The sequence below is a fragment of the Pestalotiopsis fici genome (assembly GCF_000516985.1).
Source record: "Pestalotiopsis fici W106-1 unplaced genomic scaffold PFICI_Scf_5, whole genome shotgun sequence".
In the NCBI taxonomy this organism is placed as follows: domain Eukaryota; kingdom Fungi; phylum Ascomycota; class Sordariomycetes; order Amphisphaeriales; family Sporocadaceae; genus Pestalotiopsis; species Pestalotiopsis fici.
In genome coordinates, this window is record NW_006917095.1 from 281,230 (window position 1) to 299,663 (window position 18,434).

An 18,434-nucleotide genomic window follows, 5' to 3' on the forward strand; every position below is an offset into this window, starting at 1 on the left:
AATCGGACACTGGCAGAGACACCTGCCGGACAGTTGCCTCCAGCTGAGCGCCCGAGAAAGACCGTTTTTCCCTGACTGTTCGACCCCTTTCCCCGGATCCGTAGGGCTGACCTTAGCTTTTGAGCCGCACGGCATAGCGCCGACGATGACGATGGAATCCGGGGAGCTCGATATAGAACTTTTTGAACGAAGATGATGAGGTTTGCAACTATTGTCCGTGGCTTGCAGAACGGGTCTTGGGGTTTAAATCATGGACAAATGGTCAATTGTACTGCCTACAGTGAGGCGACTCTGACGAGCTACACAAAAGATTAGTTTTCTATATAAATAAACTATCTGGGTGAAATATCGCAAATGTTGACAAGTTCATGTCGAGAAACTGGATGCTTTTGGGCCTCCGAGTCGATCGCAAAATTTTGGTTACGATAGGTACGGGGCAGTTGTGGAAAGCGGGCACAAAACATGGGATCGCTAAAAAGACGCTTGGACCCCAACAATTACAGCGAGTTTGATTGGTTGAATGACCCAGTTTGGTGGGCCCTCCAGGCGCGTGCCTTGCTTGCTGAGCTAAGACAGAGTGGAGGGTAGCGAAAGGGCACGACCAGCAACAGGCTGGACGCGCAGGTTCTTGTTCACACTCTCTTCTCTGCTCGCTGTTCGATTGTCCGTAGCAATCCATCACCACCTCGACCACGGCTGGACCTCGACTCAATTATCCCTTGCCCAGCCACTCTCTTATGACTTGTTCTCAAGTGTTTTTCTTTCCTTATTGACCAGCGCGCCCTGAGGATCCGCATTAGCTCTCTATCCGCGATCCGCCATACGCCTTCGACCGGCTCCTTCAAATCAAGCCCGAGTACCTACATTCACGCCCATATTTCAACGCATGACCGCCTGCCGACAAAGATTTCCATCTCGATACCATTCAAGCCAGACCTGCACTTCACCGTCTTCCATCGCCCCTTTGGTAAATCATTATTTGCTGAAGCCGACTTGTCCATTTGTCCGCACTGGCATCCTTGCCGTTCACGGGCCGTCCTAGGTGGTATAATTGATGCATCACACCACGAGACGTTCACCAACAACAGTCGATCCAATACCTCTGGTAATGCAGCAAGCTATTTGACTGCTTCTACTGTCCACACGCTAAGCAGCATCCCTCGAATACCCACCTTCACCTAAGTAAGTTCAATAATAATTGCGACCCTTGCCGTGATATGTACCTAGACAACCATGACGGTCATCACTTCGCGTTCCGTCTTGCAACATCCATTATTGCGACTTGCCAATGCTGCAAGCACAACTCTCGTGTTCAAACCCCAATTTCTTCTCCAGACAGTTGAGAGTTTCTCTCGCCGTTGAATACAGACTGCCTTGGGGAATTCCGCAACCAAACCGCCACCAATGGTGTTCACCTACTCAAACGCTTCACATTAGCTCGTCATACAGTTCATTAATACTGCCGATATGTTGACGTCTTGTTACTGTTTACCATGATACTAGCCAGTGAAAGCGTCGAAACCAGCTAATAGTTTGGGTCATTTCTAGCTCGATTGTTTGGACCGCAGCCACTTTTCAAGCATGCCGCCAAATAAACGCAAGCGGGATATCCTCGACTTCGACCCAAACAAGTCTGACTCGGAAGACGAAAACTTCCAGCCAGATGTCGATCGTCCGGCCCGTTCGCGCAAGAAGTCTCGCCCCACAAAATCTGGCAAAGGCCCCAGCCGCACAAGGCGCAACAAGTATCGTGGTTCCGATATCGAGGACGACGAAGAAGAATCCGAGAGTGGTGGAGAAGAATCATTCGATGAGCCTGAAGAGGACGACGAAGACGAAGAAGAGCTGCCTGTCAATCAGAATACAGGCCGTCGCATGAGGAAAGCTGCTGTAAAGCAACAGACTTACAGGGAAAGCTCAGAGGAAAGTGCGGATTCAGACTCGAGCTCGGACGGAAAGGACGAGCTCCAAGAGCAGGGTTCCAACGCCAAATCGCCCCGCCCCTCCAAAATTGTTGTCCTGCAGGTGCGTAAGACTCGCGCTGGATCTACAAAGGCCATGCCCACAACGACTCGTCGAACCCGTGCCCAAACCGCCGACGCAGATGAGGAGCTTGTTGAGCTCTCCAACTCTGGCAAGCACGTCATGCCGGCACGCGGCTCCAAGAGTATTAGTCCTGAGGCTGCATCACGGATAACGCGAGCAACTCGCGGAGGAAAGGGCCTCATGAGATCACCCCCACCCCCAATTGAAGAGGCAACTCAAGAAAGCAGTCCTCGCAAGGGCAATGCAGAGAATGGCGAAGAGCAAGAAGAGCTCAAAGTGCCGGAAGTTGAGCTCTTGTCTGATATGGACCCCGCCGAGAGCACTGTGAAAGACGAGGATCACCCCATGGAAACAGTGGAGCCCGAAGAAGCCGATGATGAAGACGACGAAGTGCTCGTCTCACGCCGAACGCGAGGCAATCGCCCCACAGTAGCCGACGACGCCGAAGAGGAGGAACCCGGTAATACACGTAGCCGCCGCCTGACACGCAAGTCACGCTCCAAGAAATCACTCCAGGAACCGAGTAGCGACTTTGAGCCAGGCAATGACTCTGGGGACGACAACGAATCTGTCGCCAATCAAGCGCAGAACGTCGCCGATGATGGAAACGAAACTACCCCTTCGCGCGGTCGTAAGAATACTCGCGGCCGGGGCCGATCAGCCAAGGCGTCCCAGCGTGATGATTCAGGCGATGAGGAGGTAGAGCTTGACCGTGATGAGATGGCTGAAGAGCTTGAAGATCTGCGAGGAAGCTCGCAATCACGCCGGCCTCGTCGCCGCCGCCAGCGCTCACCGTCCTTGCGGGCCGAGAGTGTTAGGGGTAAACGGAAGCGGAATCTTGTGAATTATAGTATAATGCCACCTCGAGATGCCGTGGAAGAAGAAGAAGAGGCGCAAGCCCCCAACCCTAGCCCGGCTCGGCGTGGCCGTAGGGGCGCTGCCGCCGGCTGGGACCGCACTCTACATACAATTGCCGGTCCTTTTGGTGGTGTAAACATCAATGGCCCAGGTGCTTTGTTTAGTGGGCCTTGGGGCACTGGAGCCACTGGAGGTGTTGATTCGGACAGTAGCGACGATGAAATGGGCGGAAGATCGGGCCTGACAGGCCCGACTGCAGGTGATGTAGGAAAGACGCCCACCATGGCAGCCCCCCCAGGCTTCCTAGGAGGACCTGGCCAGGCACTCAACGTCGACGGCGGAGCTTCTGGCCTGACCGCTGCTCCCAACGTTGGCAAGGTCAAGAATCAAAAGGCATATGCGGACGCCGACCCACTCGGCGTAGACCTCAACGTTGATTTCACCAAGGTTGGAGGCTTGGAGGGTCACATAGACCAGCTCAAAGAAATGGTGCAGCTCCCTCTGCTGTATCCAGAGCTTTTCATGAAGTTTCACGTTACTCCCCCGCGAGGAGTCTTGTTCCACGGACCGCCCGGTACTGGTAAAACACTTCTTGCTCGTGCACTTGCCAACTCGGTTGGTATTGGTGGCAAGAAGATCACCTTCTACATGCGCAAGGGAGCCGATGCGCTCAGTAAATGGGTGGGTGAGGCAGAAAAGCAGCTTCGTCTTCTCTTTGAGGAAGCCAGAAGAACGCAGCCCAGCATCATTTTCTTTGATGAGATCGACGGACTTGCACCTGTTCGGTCTAGCAAACAAGAACAGATCCATGCCTCGATTGTTTCAACCTTGCTTGCCTTGATGGACGGCATGGATGGGCGAGGCCAAGTCATTGTGATTGGTGCCACGAATCGTCCGGACAACATCGATCCAGCCCTGCGCCGTCCTGGCCGCTTCGATCGGGAATTCTACTTTCCGCTGCCCGACGTCGATGCACGGAAGGCCATTATCGACATTCATACCAAGGATTGGGGCATTTCTGACGATTTCAAACGCTCTCTGGCTCGTGATGCCAAGGGCTATGGTGGTGCCGATTTGAGAGCCATGTGCACTGAGGCCGCCATGAATGCGATCCAACGAACGTACCCCCAGATCTATTCTTCAAAGGACAAACTGATAGTCAACCCGGATAAGATTGACATCCAGATGACAGATTTTGTACTGTCCAAGAAAAAGATTGTGCCGTCCTCTGAGCGCGCAACGACATCTTCAGCCGCATCACTCCCAAAGCCCATCGAGCCGCTATTACACGACCAACTCAGACATATTCAAACCATCTTGGACGACATCTTGCCTCGAAAGAAGAAAGTCACTGCCCTCGAAGAAGCCATGTTTGAACCTTATGATGATGAGGACTTTGGCTTCGCTAGAGAAGCTCTGAACGAGGAATTTGAAAGATCACGTGTGTTCCGCCCACGGCTTTTGATCTGCGGTTTGCCGGGAATGGGTCATTCCTATCTGGCTGCTGCCGTGTTGCACTATCTGGAAGGTGTTCACGTTCAAAACTTCGACCTCCCCACAATCTTGGGTGATTCACGAGTAAGTTACAACCAGCTCCCATGCCATCTTTCACGTAACCGTTAACAATGAGTCAAAGTCTGCGGAACAGGTCCTAGTGGGATTGTTCACAGAAGTGCGGCGCCACAAACCAAGCGTGATTTTCATTCCGAATGTCGATACTTGGTATACGACACTGGAAGGACCGGCTCTTACAGCATTCCTCAGCATGTTACGCTCAATTCCTCCCACCGATCCTATCTTGGTACTGGGTACATCAGAAACCGAGGTCCAGCATCTCCCATCAGACCTGAAAAGGGATCTTTTCGGATTTTCTAGGAAGAACAGCACAGAGATTGCTCGGCCGACTAAGGTGAGTTATTGACTTGTCCGCATCATCCAAACCATTGCTAATTTCGACTAGGACAACCGACGCAAGTTCTTCTCCATGATCATATCCAACATCCAAAGGTTCCCTAGGGAGTTCCCAGATCCTGCTAATCGCAAGAGGAGGGTTTTAGAACAACTTGAAGTCGCCCCACCTCCCCCACCAAAGGTTCTTACGAAAGAAGAAGAAAAGGCAGAGTGGCTCAAGTACCGCCAGCTCCTTAACTACTTGAAGGTCCACATCCAGCCAATTATGGAGCAGATCAATAGAAAGTACAAGATCTTTCGTGCGGCACCTATTCCGCACTCTCACTATCAATACCTCTTCGACGAGCAGGATCCCAATTACGTTCTGCCGGACGTGGAGGGGGCAATTGATCGGCCTTACTTGATCGCCAAAGACAAGGATGGCATTCAGGGTCTTCGCGAAACAGCAACTGGAAAGTTCTTCTACAATATCGACGTCCAGACTATTGAGGAGCGTCTCGCCAACGGATTCTACACCAAGCCCTCCGAATTCTTGCGTGATATCCGTGCTCTGGAGAAGGACGCCAAAGCTAGTGGCGACAGAATGAGGATACTCAGAGCCAGTGAGCTATTGACAAATGTGGAAGTCGATGTTAGCGACATTGAAAAGGTTCGCTTGCCTGGTGTTCCTTGGGATGAGTTATATGAGGCCGAGAAGCGGCGACGGGCTGCAAAAGCCGAGAGAGCCCGCAAGAAGTTGGCAATGCAGTCAGTTGTAGACAACGCCACTTCTGGCACGGGCACTGGCACAGGTCAGGGCGTTGAAACTCCAAAACTGCACACGACAACTGCGCGCTTCCAGGTCATGAGCCCCTTGCCCAACGGGCTAGATGGGAGCTCGGGATCCCATAACCACACCAATGGCACATCTATTCCCTCCGGCGTCGTGAGCGAAGATGTTCAAATGACAGATGCCGAGACTCAACTAGAGTTTGATGGCTCGCCAATGCAGCCACCATCTCAATGGCCGAAGATGCCACCCCGAGCTTTGAACCTCTCTACAAGGGCGACAACAGGTGGTACAACCCAGCTATCCCAGGTCTCTGCAGTACAGTCGCTTCCTGCCGGCGTCTCTCCCTCCGCACTCGCGAACGATGCTTCAACGACCAAGACATCGGACCCATCAAATAGGTCTTCTAATTGGAGCACACAAGTCACAAACGGACTTCCCCAAGAGCAGATGAGCCCTGAACAGCTGCCGGATACTCAGCCATATCAGAGTCAGACAACGTCGAGCGACGAACAGTGGCCACACTCGCAAGCGCATGGTCTCGCCCGTGGCGTCATTCAAGCCCCCGAGTATTCGGCAAGCTCACACAACAATACTTCCCTGGGCGCGGCAAGGTCGTCCAATGCCGCTAGTGTGGCCAACCTTCTCAACGACCCTCTGCCGGATGAGCCGTCTCAATCTCAGAGGCACTCGGGCGGGTCTTCGGCTTCTCAGCAGCAAGTCGAGATGGACGAGACTTCCGGTGCCATCTTTTTGGCGCAGCTTACCGCCCGTACCTCTGGTTGCACCATCGAACAGCTTGAGCAGCTTACTCGTGAAATGATGTCCGAGATATGGCGCACCAAGGGCGAGCATAACCGGATGAAGGTGCTGGATGCTGTCACTCGCGTCTTCAACGAGTCCATCAACGACATTGAGACTATGCAGAGTGTGTTTCAGTTGAGTCAGTAAAGATCATTTAAGGGCAAATATGGGGTCTCACGAGTCAGGAAATGCTATCAATACAAGTCTTGGGACTGTGATCTACTTGCGACCAAGTCCAATACGAAGTAGTGCAATCAGCCAGGCAATAATGATTACAACATGGCTCCGTAAGAATATTGCAGGCCATTAGTTCGGGGCGAGAGGTCTCTAGCATCATTGGGGCGTTTAGGACATACACAGGTAAATAGTCTCACTGGCCACTTTTAGGGTAATACAAAATAAAAGGCTATCAAGCCGCAATGCAATATGAGACTGCTAGCTGTCGAGTTGTACTTGATGTCTAAGACGTCATTGGATAACAGTCCTTATACGTTTTTCCCCCGCTTTCAATGAGATCCTTTCATGTCCTCGTAGCGTACATGGCAGAATCGCATGCATGCTGTCCAAGCCTCAGAGTCCTCAGCATTTGTTCTAATCATGTATGTAAGGTGTACGGGTTGGATTGGGTCGGATCGGGCCTTCGGGCACCTGGGCAAAGCGGGGTTTCATTTTCAAGGATGTGGTCTTCGGAGCTTCGCTTCATCTCCACTTGAATTGACTATACGGCCTATCAAGGTGGGTTCTCTATAAATGTCTCTTGGAGTATTCGCTCTCATTTTTCATCCGTCTCTCATGCCCACGACATCTCGATATCGTAAGAATTATCAGCGACCGCTAATCAAAAAATTGATTTTACGTAGAATTATATATATTTATATCGCGCACGCCCGTCTGTCCGGATTCCTCGCTGTATCGTTTACAAGTATCTTCGGGTCTCGCCGAAACCATCAAGGTGCGGAGTTTATGATGCCAGGCAGCTTCGTGGGCAGAAAAGTCCTCATTACGGGCGCTGCCAGTGGAATAGGGTAAATTCTTCCTTTGGCCAATATGAATAAAATCTATGCTAATACATTTTGCCAGCCGCGCTACGGCCATCAAGCTCGCCGCCAAGGGGGCCTCACTCTCACTTTGCGACATCAATGAGGACGCCCTCGCCAAAGTAGCGGCGGAGCTGTCCACAGAAGGGACACACACGGTATTCCAGTGCGACGTGGGATCGAGCGCGCGTTGCGAGGCCGCCGTGCAGCACACGCTGTCGGAGCTGGGCGGGCTCGATTTTGTCTTTAATTGCGCAGGCGTCAACCCGACGGCCCTGGCCATCACGGACACGACGGACGAGTACTTTGACAAGCTGGTCAATACGAACCTCCGGGGTCCTTATAATATCACCAGGGCCGCTGTGCCGCATCTCAAGGCCGGAACTGCCATTGTCAATGTGTCTAGCCAGGCAGGGATACGGGCCACCAACGGGTTTTCTATTGTAAGTATATTGGTATTGATCGGCGTTACGCAAATGTCCAATTCTAACATTGCATTTTCCCTCGAAATAAAGTACTGCGCAACAAAATTTGGCATCATTGGCTTCACGAAAGCCATGGCGCTCGAGCTGGGCCCAAAGGGTATCAGGGTCAACGCCGTCGCACCAGGTCCGATAGATACGCCCACGATGGCTGGCAATGTGGCGGGTGGAGATGCCAACGAGCGGCTCGTGGCCGATATCGCCTTGGCGCGGCTGGGGCAGCCCGAGGAGGTTGCCGACGTGGTTGTGTTCCTCTTTAGTGAGGAGAGCAAATTCATGAATGGCAGTATTGTCGAGGTGACTGGAGGGTCAAGATAATGATTGAAGAAAGAACCTTGGCGTTCAAGTCGAACACATAATCACCAATATCATACTGGTCTCGTTCCAACGCTATGCATATGCCAGATAGCATTTTCTACTCAAGTTTATGGACAAATCAAGCGCATGAAGAGCGAGGCTCGTGCAAAGCAGACAAGGTTGCAAGAGCTCAGTGTCCATTAAAGTCAACAAAAAAGAAGTTATGTAGCGACGTCTTTTGCCATCTGCGGCTCATCAGGTTCATCCTCGAACTTGAAACGGCTTCCATAATGATCACTCCGCAGCGTCTTTTGACCAGGTTGTCTGAGCAAGTTTTCTCTAAAGGTACCTCCCGGGACGGCATAACCATCAAATAATAGACCTCGTCTTCGAAGCTCCGGGATCAGTAGTTCACAAATATCCTCGAACGATCCGGGGTTACTGATATAGGCCATGTTGAAACCGTCAACATCAGCCTCATCGATCCACTATAGCACGGCCAGAAAGCATTAATCATGACACAATGAGTCGAGAGACAGAGAGAAAACGAAGGAGAAAAAGACCTTACCTGTTCCATTATATCAGCTACCATGGCGGGTGTCCCTACAGGAGATGGATGGAATCCGCCAATAGCAATCTTGAGCCCCAGCTTCCTCGGCGTCCAGACATCACCGTCCTTTTGGCTATCGCCGAAATTGCCCAAGAAGCCTTGCACAGCGCTCTCCTTGGGATTGGACGTGTCCAGCTTGAGCTCCTCATCGAGCGGGTACTTGCTCATATCAATGCCCGTGTATCCCGAGAACTGGGCCAGGGCGCCCACGACGTCGGCGTGCTCCTGCGCTTCCGCAAACTTGGCCTGCGCCTGTTCCATGGTCCTGCCAATGATGGGATTGATGGCGGCAAAGAATTTGATTGTCGTTGGGTCGCGGCCCGCGGCTTGTGCAATCTCGCGGGCCGCCTTGATTTGGTATGCTGCCTGGCTGGGGACTAGCCCGCCAATGTATACTGCCTCGGCGTGCTTTGCTGCAAAGGCTTGCCCGACTTTTGAAGTTCCAGCCTGGAAGATTACTCTGATATTTCATCATTAGTAAATGCTTTTATTATTCGATTCAAAGTCATGGGCTCACGGTGTTCGCTGTGGCGACGGGTGCATCTGGTGTCTAGCGTGGAGCTTGAGGTGCTTTCCATCATGATTGATCTTCTTGATCTTGGACGGCTCGTATGCAATGTGCTTCTCACGATCCCACATTTGCGCACCGTCTGCCCACGACGCATTCCATAGGCGGTACATGATGTCCATGTACTCGTCGGCAATCTCGTACCGCTGGTCGTGCGGCACGAGCTCTTTACCAAAGGCATCTGCCGCTGCTTGTGACCAGCTCGTCACGACATTCCAGGCTATCCGGCCCTTGGTCAGGTGGTCCAACGAGCTGAATGTCCGGGCCAGGGGAAATGGAGGAATGTAGCTCGTGCTTCCCGTCACGCCAAAGGATATAGACTTGGTGACGGCCTGATAAAGGGATGTCAGCCGTATCATGACGCGAGATCTTGTTAAATATACGTACGGCCATTGCCGATATGATGACCAAGGGGTCGAGCTGAGCGACCTGCACACCCGCTCGAAACACGGCATCCATGTTTCCACCGTATACATCATGTCCAGCATATGTGTCTGCAAAAAATATGGCCGTGATCCCTGCCTTTTCTCCCATTTTGGCCATTTCGATATAGTACTCGAGACTGTCCTTTGTCCTGGAATTATCTCCCGGCCGCGACCACTGGCCAGCGCACTCGTGATTGCCAGTGCATGCCGTCTCAAAGAAGTTCAAGTGAACCTTTTTCCGATCTGGGGTTTCCGAGCCCATTTTGTTGTCAATATCACGAGTTGTTGAAATGTACGACCGATCTCAAAAGTACTATGACGGCATCCAGCTTGTGTAAATAGACACTGATGTAATTATTATCAAGCCACCATGGATGTCCAAATGACAAAAGAGACCCTCCGCAGTGATCCGTTTTTGTGGAGTATACGGAAGACGCTTTGCGCATCTATACCAGAGTTCCGCTGCTCCACTTTCTACAGTATGTACTAGCCATGTGTTTCACCTGCAAGACATTAAAATGGATAGACGACTGAATGAAAAGCCAGACCTACGGTGTACATACGTCTTTCAAACTCCCATCTGCCTGGAGAGCGGGATGCGCTAATCATATCCGCGATTGCAAAAGCCGGCAGCAAGGGCAAGAATCCTTATCTGTCGGAGCCGGGGGTGAGCAAGCGGCGGGTTCAACGCTAGCTTCCGAAGGATAGACGGAGGGATATGCCATAGTGAGCAATTGGTGCAGGCGGCGCATCGGTCAAGTCTTGTTATTTCCTTGTACTATCCAGTAGTTTGCCTGCCAAATAAACCCCCCAGAATACGGAATAGAGTTTAGCATGTCATATTGTATGAAGTTGCCTCCCCCCTCATCACCCCTGAACCTTGCCTGAACCGTAAAACGTCAGTATAGATAACCAACAACCACGCCCATCTCCCCAGCTACAGGTCAGCTTGAGTGCTGAGATATGCCATATCATTTGAGATAGATTGGAGATAAGGTGAACTCTTGTAGGAACCACCCAGCCGATACAGATTGCCGGGCATTTGCGTTCAAGATATGCAGAACAATTGCACAGTGACGTTGGAGTTTATTTAAAACTATCAATGCCCATCCACATGGTCCCATGTTTGTATGTGCAAAGTAGCTTGCACTGAAGTCTCTTTCATAAAATTCGTTACTAAACATCTGGCATAATTGAACCCACATTGTTTGACTACATTCACGGTCGTCATCGTCGCCAGCAATGGCCGAGACCAAAGAGAAAAAGGCTCTAGAGAGCTCGGTGTTAGACCAAGACTCGAGCGCCCCGAGTATTCACGACGGTGGAATCTTGTCCGAGGAAGCCGAGCGAGAAAAGCATGAAGTATTCAAAAAGACCGAGGGCGGCGTTGATTTTCGTACCGTCACCTGGCAAAGGGCGTGTTTGATCTTTCTCAAGATCCAGATCTCCACCGGAATCTTGGGTATTCCGGGAGCGCTGTACAGCCTTGGGGCCATTGGCGGAGGACTCTCCATTATTGGATGGCAGATTTTAAACACTTGTAAGCAATGTCCATTTTCACATTTGACTTTCCCGAGTTTTGTGATTGACCATTCAAAACAGGGACGGCCATATTAATGGCCGAGTTCCGCAATAGACACCCAGAATGTCACAGTAAGTATCATGATTAACATCACAGAATCGCACAACGAGCCAAGTCTAATCATCATGCCCAGCACTCGTCGACATGTGCGGTAAACTGTGGGGCAGCATCGGCAAGGAGTTTGTCGGCGTCATGTTCATCGTCGCGTACGTCTTTTGCACGGGCTCGGGCATCCTGGGGACCTCGATCGCCTTTAATGCCCTGTCCGAACACGGCGCATGCTCGGTGGCCTTTAGCTTTGCCGCCACCGTCCTGGTCATTGCCGTCTCCAGTATCCGCACCTGGGGCAAGATGACGTGGCCGCTGACCGCGGGCTTTGTCTCCGTCATGGCCGGTGTCCTTACCGTGACCATCGGTGTCACCTTTCGCGACCGCCCGGCAGCTGCCCCGGCCACGGGCGACTATGAGCTCGGATGGTACGGCATCGCATACCCGACGTTTGCTGCTGGCATGACTGCCACTGCGACCATTTTCATTTCCAGCTCTGGCGGTCCGGGTTACCTGCCGGTTATTGCTGAAATGAAAAAGCCCAAGGACTACAAAAAGGCCGTCATCATTGTCAACATCATTGTCGGCGCCGTCTATCTTTCCGTCTCCGAGGTCATTTACCGGTGGTGTGGCGCATGGGTCGCCTCTCCTTCACTTGGCAGTGCTGGACCATTGCTGAAAAAGGTTGCCTTTGGCCTGGCATTGCCTAGTCTGATTATTTCCGCGGCTCTGTTTAACCATACCGGGGCCAAGTATGTTTTTGTGAGGATCCTCCGCGACTCACCTCACCTGCAAACCAACAGTTTCGTCCACTGGGGCACCTGGCTGGGCGTGAATTTCGTGCTCGGCATCCTGTCGTGGGTCCTGGCCGAAGCGATTCCCATCTTCAACTACCTGATCGCCCTTGCCGGGTCCATTTGTTTCGCGCCTATGAGCTTGATCTTCCCTGCTTGCTTTTGGATTTACGACTACGGCTATTATCGGAAATCTGGAAAGCCCAGGCAGGTTGCTTTTTACTATTTCCACATTCTTATCATCCTGATTGGAACTCTCCTGCTCATTGGAGGAACGTAAGTGACGCACATCTTGAATCTCGAAATTAATGATACGAAAATGGCTAATGCAAAACTCCAGATACGGCACTGCCTTGTCCATCAAGGATGCTTATGAGACTGGGGCCATTGGAGGTGCCTTCAGCTGTGCTGACAACTCCGGGACAGTAGCTTAGAAATTACACGCATGAGACTTTGAGCATCCGAATCATGAAATAATTATAACCTGTCTATCGCTTTTGATGATGAGATCGGCACCCCAGGTATTATGTCAAAACATCTCTGCATTCACTGCAAGAGAGACATTCCGAGTGTCTCCGCATTTGTTTTCCGCTGCGGTACCCATTGATTACTGTTCATTCTCGCTCTAATGGTACCTCTCTCCGCGTTCGTTTGATAACTGGTCCGCCGTGAAACCTTGGTTGAGGTCCTTGATGTACTGCTGGAACTTGTTCGCTTCACCGATGACCGTTTGGAGATGCTCATATCCCATGGGAACTCTCCGAAACATGGCCAGCTGCCTCGCTGTAGAAATTGCATTCCGAATCTCTCGTCCGTTGATCTCATGTCGCGCTAGTTCATCGAGGTGTTCGCGAATGCCAGCCGTGTCAATGCCGACGTCGATATCGCGGTCCGTACCCAACGCATTCTTTCGGAAGTCACAGCCAGCTTCAGTCGAGTGTGCGAGACCTTCCAGTCTCTCGATGAAATTCTCCCAGATTTTCCGGCGTTGTTCCTTGCCCAGGTTGTTGTACCGCAGGCTCAACTGTATGCGAGACTTGAAGGCCGCGTCGAACGTACCAACACGATTACTGGTCAAGATCAGGATACCTAGCACAAATGATTAGCGTTGTTTTATTCTTTTTATCACAGGCTCTTCATAATTATACCATCATAATATTCAAGGACACGGAGGAAAACTATGTCGATTAGCTAAGAACCTTGTGAATCAATCGCAGAAAGAAACTTTACCTGAGACCAATGCATTTCGCTCGAGATGGTGAAGGTGCCGTTGCTCAAGAAATACGTCGGCTTCATCGAGGAGAACCACTGCTTGAACTTTAGGCCAATTCCATAAGTCACGGGGTTATGTAGCTCACCACACTCCCAGGCCTTCCCCAGCTTTAAAACAGCACTCAAGTACTACTTTTGTCAGCATTGTTTGCATTAAGTGCTGGTTAGGATGGTGGAACGGACATCCTCGACCACTTCAGCCTTTGTACCAATATCACCGCAGGTCACTCTGTAGAGTGGTCTCTTTGCAACTTCTGCGACACTAGATCTGGGGTCAGCATGTCAACGACGCCAGAATTCAGAGACTTCCCACCTTTCCGCCGTCAGGGTCTTGCCGGTCCCCGGACCACTACAAACCAGTCAGTGAGTGTGGAGCATCAAAGAAAACTGCAAATGAAGACATGCCCATGCAACAATAAAAACAAACCGTTGCCCTTTCCCTGTATGACATCTGTCTGCCCCCCTGCCATGATGCGATATTTGACAACGGCCTCTACAAGCTCTTTCGTTTCCTTCTCGAGAACAAGGAGTTTAAAGGCGTTCTCATTCCATTCCACATCTTGAATCTCGGCGACTTTTAGATTTTCTGTATTATGGTAAGCACCTTTACTGACAAGTGTGTAAACCAAAGCAAGACTTCATACCCCAGACATGTGTCTGCATGTTGAATCCAAAGATATTCGTGGGGAGGCACATGAAGAAATTATCACCTAGATCAGGGTCATCCTCGACCATTGTTGCAGCATCAAGGCAGTTGGGTCCCTCATCATGTGCGCGCGGATGCTGTCGCTGGCCCCGGTGCCACTGATAATATGCCTTCCTATCCACCATGAAACGAGTGGGTGCCTTGATCTGCGTGTCAGTAATAATATCAGATTGCCCAGGCATGGTTTGAATCTTACCGTCTCTTGAAGACTGCTGTCAGATTGATTGGTTTTCATGACGTAATGACGCTCACGACATTTCCAGAACATCCTCCCTCGCTCGCGTAGCGCTCGCACAATCTCACCGCTGGCGAACCTTCGGGGGTAGATCGTCAGTTCGGAAATGGCGAACTTTTCTAGCATCGAGGGAAACTTGTCTATGGTCAAGGCTGTTTCGCGCTTTTCAAAATTTCCGTCAAAGGTCCAATGGCTTGACTCGAGATTGATTGAGAGACCATCTTTTCCACTTTGGGGTTTGCTAACTTGTGCCCATTCTTGAAGCCAGAAGCCCTCAAGGCTTGCAACGTCAGAACCTGCAGACTTGGACACAATGACTTGGTTCGGAACCTGCTACGTTTTAGTGCCTGTGGACGACTGAAATGAGTGCACATACAAATAAGTAATGTATCAAATCGACGGTGATGTTTTTGTTCGCCAAGAGCTGATCGACAATCTCCCATTCATTGCCGAAAGATTCCAGGAGGTATCGTGCGAACACGTCGATATGCTCCTGGAAGGCCGGTTGCATGGCCAAGGTGGCAACTTGTATCTGGCTCCTTTGGTGAAACCACCAGAGGTACGGGGCATCGATCTTCTCCTCCTCCTCCTCCTCTTCTTCCAGATCTGGCATCGGTATGTCTTCCAGACGCCTACCAAGAGCAATCATGGCTTCTCGAAGGTCAGACGAGATGATTTCTATGTATTCATATTTCAACAAAGCCTTGATATTCAAATCATCGGTACCACCTTGGTGTAACAGACCTTTGTCTGGCGGCTCTATCCCACAGCACTCATATTGGCGCCAAACCAGGAATGTTATTTCCTTGTTTCTTTCCAAAAACACCTCCTTGTTGGATATTCCGCGGCTGGATCTGACATGTGCACCATGAGGACCATAGTTGACCACACTGGGACGTTCTAAGAAAATCCCTCGTTCAGTTCGATCATGATGGCATATGATTTCATGGACAACTTGGTATCTTGGAGGAATGTGTTGATCAGAAGCTTGTCTTCGCAACCGCTCAATCTCTCCTAGGGTACCCGAGGCTTCCTCGAAAGCATCAAGCAGGTCATTATCGGGCACATCGCAGGGCTTATCCAAGAAGGTGCAGATCTCGTAACGCCAATCGATGGTTCTCCTTGGACGCCGGCGAGGAGCCTTGTGACGCAGTCGGCGCGGCTCTAGAAGAAAACTAGTCAGCTCATGGATAATGGTTAGTGATGGTGCGTAGAACTACCGTAACTCTCATCGCTGCCTTCGTCTTCATCGTTCTCGTCTACCATTTCATCGCGCTGAGACCCCATCGCTTCGCTATCAGAGAAAGCATCCATTCTTCCATCGACAGTGTTCAATCGCCTTCGATACGACCTGCTGCCATCATTGAAGTGATGCGATTCTCTTCGCTGTTTGCCGACTGTGGTGGGTGAAGAACGATGCTCCTCGACTCTCGGTGCAACAAGATTGCCGTGTTTTGTTCAGAGATTGAGGCATTATGCAATTTATGCCAATATAATCACGAAAGCCAGCCTGCTCCCTCTGGATCGTTTCCAACGGACAAAACACCTGCCAACCGCATAGCTTTATTGTACTGATGACCAGACGTGGAGTTAGTAGTTAGCGGCCAAGCAATTCAAGGTTGCGATAGCGGTTTGTAACTTTGCGCTTATACACTGTACACCAATGCGTTACCTCCCGAGAGCGTCGTACTATTAGGTAGGTAAATAAAGGTTTTGCCAAGTTTCGACACAGACTGGGCCTGCCGCAGGATCTAGCAAGGCCAGAGCTCGTTCAGGCATAAACTCTCTCACCTACAACCGACACAGTCACAATTCTGCGCATCGGAAGAAGCTGCACTACATTGAATGAGATGATTCAAGACCTTCATTCTTTATTGCTAGGTATGTGGTATGGCATGTCAAGTCGAAATGGTGCTATGCAGTGCTGGACTGTTTCCAGAAAAAGAAAGAATGGGTTCTGCGACGGGACTTCGTGCGCTATCATGTGATTATAAATTATAACATGTGATTATAAACTATAATGTCTTGAAACACAAGAAAATAGCGGAAAAATCAGATACAAATGACCAAATACTTTTGCCTAACAGGAGTTCAAGGCGAGACTAAGTTGTGCCCTGCAAACTTACAGCTGGTTTGACGGGAGTTCAGCAAAACATTATAATTGGCCCGGAGGCTCTTTTGTCGAAATGCTATCCTGGTGCCGTCGAATTTCTGGGAACTCTAAGAAGTGTCGTGACCTGGAATCTTTTAGGGTCGCAGTTCATTAGCTAGGTCAGAGGGAGAAGGCAGTCGCATATTCGCGGACCGCCGTATAAGACCTTGTTTATCTGGTCATCATCAGTACGCGGCTAGATGTTCATACCAGCTCAAACAAAGTCCTGCTATACCATTTACATGCAAACTATGCCTGACGATATTTGTTCAAGTCCTTCAGTGTTGTCTGTGCTACTGTGGAACAAAGGCAAGTACCCGGCAACTACTGCAAACACGCACTTGAAAGAAACTGATACGTTGCTGGCACAACCAGGAAATGATACTTGGCAAAAAGACGAGATAGATTGCAACCTGTTCCATTCAGCAGATGAAGGGGAGCAGAAACTCTGCACCAATTCGCCAATCAGCATCCTGTTCGTGTTCTCTTCCAGGGGATCCAAGTGCAAAGCTGACGGCGAGAAGATTAGCCAGTACCAGCGGGACTCTAGCCTGCTCCGGTTGTCGGCAAGCCCTCACCAGAATTTATCGAATTCCCGCAGATTGCTGGTCGAAGCAGCTACAGCAGTCCAATGGATATATCGGTTTCGCCGAGGAGCAACAAGCCGATAATGCATTGAGTCTCAGTAAGGAAATAATGCTATTGCTGGAAGGGAACGATTAGCTAACGGCACATTAGACACATGGGCATGCTTTGAAACAAAACAAATAAGAGACTGCATGCGGTATGAATGGTTTAGGATGAATGTGTTCACGCTATGGACATCATCCAATAATCAAAAAGTTCTCCTGCTCGATATGCAGCCATCCAGTACAGACCGTCTCCTCGAATCGCTGATGAGAATCGATTCGCGCCATCTGGAGGACCCGCTCTGGGTTTATGTCAACATAACCCGTGAGCTCGTGTGCCTTGAAGATGCGGCAGTATGGGCCGTCCGCGACCAGATCAGAGAAATCGAAACAGACAAGCGACCAGTAGGTAAACCCGAGCCTAATTACAGACGTCTTCATGATCTGGCGCGCCATGCGATTCACGTAACAGAGACACTGGACGTTGTTACGCATACCATGGAAAGGATGCTTGCGCAGCATCGAGAATTTCGGTCTGACGTGCTGAACAAGCATGCATGGATGGCTGTGCATCAAAAACTGCTGTTCTCCAAACACATGATCGAAAGTCTGCAGTGCCGTTCCAAATCGAATCAAAAGCGACTACAGAACGAGATCCAGCTTGCATTCAATATTGTTGCTCAATACGATTCGGGGGTGTCTATGAGGATCGCCCAGGCCGCCAAGGTGGACAGTGCTGCCATGAAGACGATATCTCTCTTAACTCTGGCTTTTCTTCCACCGACGTTTACCTGCGCAATATTCAGCATGTCTTTCTTCGACTATAGTGGCGATTCTGGTTGGACTGTTTCGGGCAGGATTTGGCTTTATTTCGTCTTTGCGATTCCTCTCACTTTGGTAGCGTCTATGGTGTGCTATTTTTGGCAGAGGATATTCCCTGCAGAGGCATTTGATGAGTCAGTGCCCGGTATTAATCCTGTAATATCTGCCTGATGATGGCCATGGCAAGCCAATACACAAGAACGCTGATCTCTGGAAGACGGGTATTATAGTGCCGTAAAATTAATATATCCGGATACAACAGTCCTAATTGCAGTATTGTGAACAGTCTTGATTGAGAATCGTAGGGGAACATGTCAGAACGTTCGAATGTGGGAATCGCATAGACCTCGAAGCCCCAAAATGTCAGCAATAATTTGAAGACCAAAC

At 50.5% G+C, this 18,434-nt stretch overlaps 6 protein-coding genes across 6 annotated transcripts; 4 read left to right on the forward strand and 2 right to left on the reverse strand.

Annotated features, from left to right (window-relative positions):
- Positions 1–1,581: 1,581 nt before the first annotated feature.
- PFICI_07399 (uncharacterized protein) lies at positions 1,582–6,535 on the forward strand (the record flags this gene model as incomplete). The annotated part of the gene is made up of 3 exons (XM_007835980.1): positions 1,582–4,482; positions 4,541–4,813; positions 4,865–6,535. The coding sequence occupies 3 exons, from the start codon at positions 1,582–1,584 to the stop codon at positions 6,533–6,535; spliced, it is 4,845 nt and encodes a 1,614-aa protein (XP_007834171.1).
- An 819-nt stretch (positions 6,536–7,354) lies between these two features.
- On the forward strand, positions 7,355–8,225 carry PFICI_07400 (uncharacterized protein; the record flags this gene model as incomplete). Its single annotated transcript, XM_007835981.1, has 3 exons — positions 7,355–7,413; positions 7,469–7,868; positions 7,941–8,225. The coding sequence occupies 3 exons, from the start codon at positions 7,355–7,357 to the stop codon at positions 8,223–8,225; spliced, it is 744 nt and encodes a 247-aa protein (XP_007834172.1).
- A 200-nt stretch (positions 8,226–8,425) lies between these two features.
- PFICI_07401 (uncharacterized protein) lies at positions 8,426–10,069 on the reverse strand (the record flags this gene model as incomplete). The annotated part of the gene is made up of 4 exons (XM_007835982.1): positions 8,426–8,692; positions 8,773–9,274; positions 9,332–9,714; positions 9,770–10,069. 4 exons carry the CDS (start codon positions 10,067–10,069, stop codon positions 8,426–8,428), a joined length of 1,452 nt encoding a protein of 483 aa, XP_007834173.1.
- Positions 10,070–11,049: 980 nt separating this feature from the next.
- Positions 11,050–12,665, forward strand: PFICI_07402 (uncharacterized protein; the record flags this gene model as incomplete). Its single annotated transcript, XM_007835983.1, has 4 exons — positions 11,050–11,347; positions 11,410–11,460; positions 11,523–12,507; positions 12,572–12,665. The coding sequence occupies 4 exons, from the start codon at positions 11,050–11,052 to the stop codon at positions 12,663–12,665; spliced, it is 1,428 nt and encodes a 475-aa protein (XP_007834174.1).
- A 191-nt stretch (positions 12,666–12,856) lies between these two features.
- Positions 12,857–15,731, reverse strand: PFICI_07403 (uncharacterized protein; the record flags this gene model as incomplete). The annotated part of the gene is made up of 11 exons (XM_007835984.1): positions 12,857–13,320; positions 13,380–13,409; positions 13,462–13,542; positions 13,590–13,632; positions 13,687–13,765; positions 13,817–13,852; positions 13,918–14,089; positions 14,148–14,355; positions 14,406–14,774; positions 14,821–15,608; positions 15,665–15,731. The coding sequence occupies 11 exons, from the start codon at positions 15,729–15,731 to the stop codon at positions 12,857–12,859; spliced, it is 2,337 nt and encodes a 778-aa protein (XP_007834175.1).
- A 1,722-nt stretch (positions 15,732–17,453) lies between these two features.
- PFICI_07404 (uncharacterized protein) lies at positions 17,454–18,218 on the forward strand (the record flags this gene model as incomplete). The annotated part of the gene is made up of 1 exon (XM_007835985.1): positions 17,454–18,218. The coding sequence occupies one exon, from the start codon at positions 17,454–17,456 to the stop codon at positions 18,216–18,218; it is 765 nt and encodes a 254-aa protein (XP_007834176.1).
- Between the last annotated feature and the right edge of the window lie 216 nt (positions 18,219–18,434).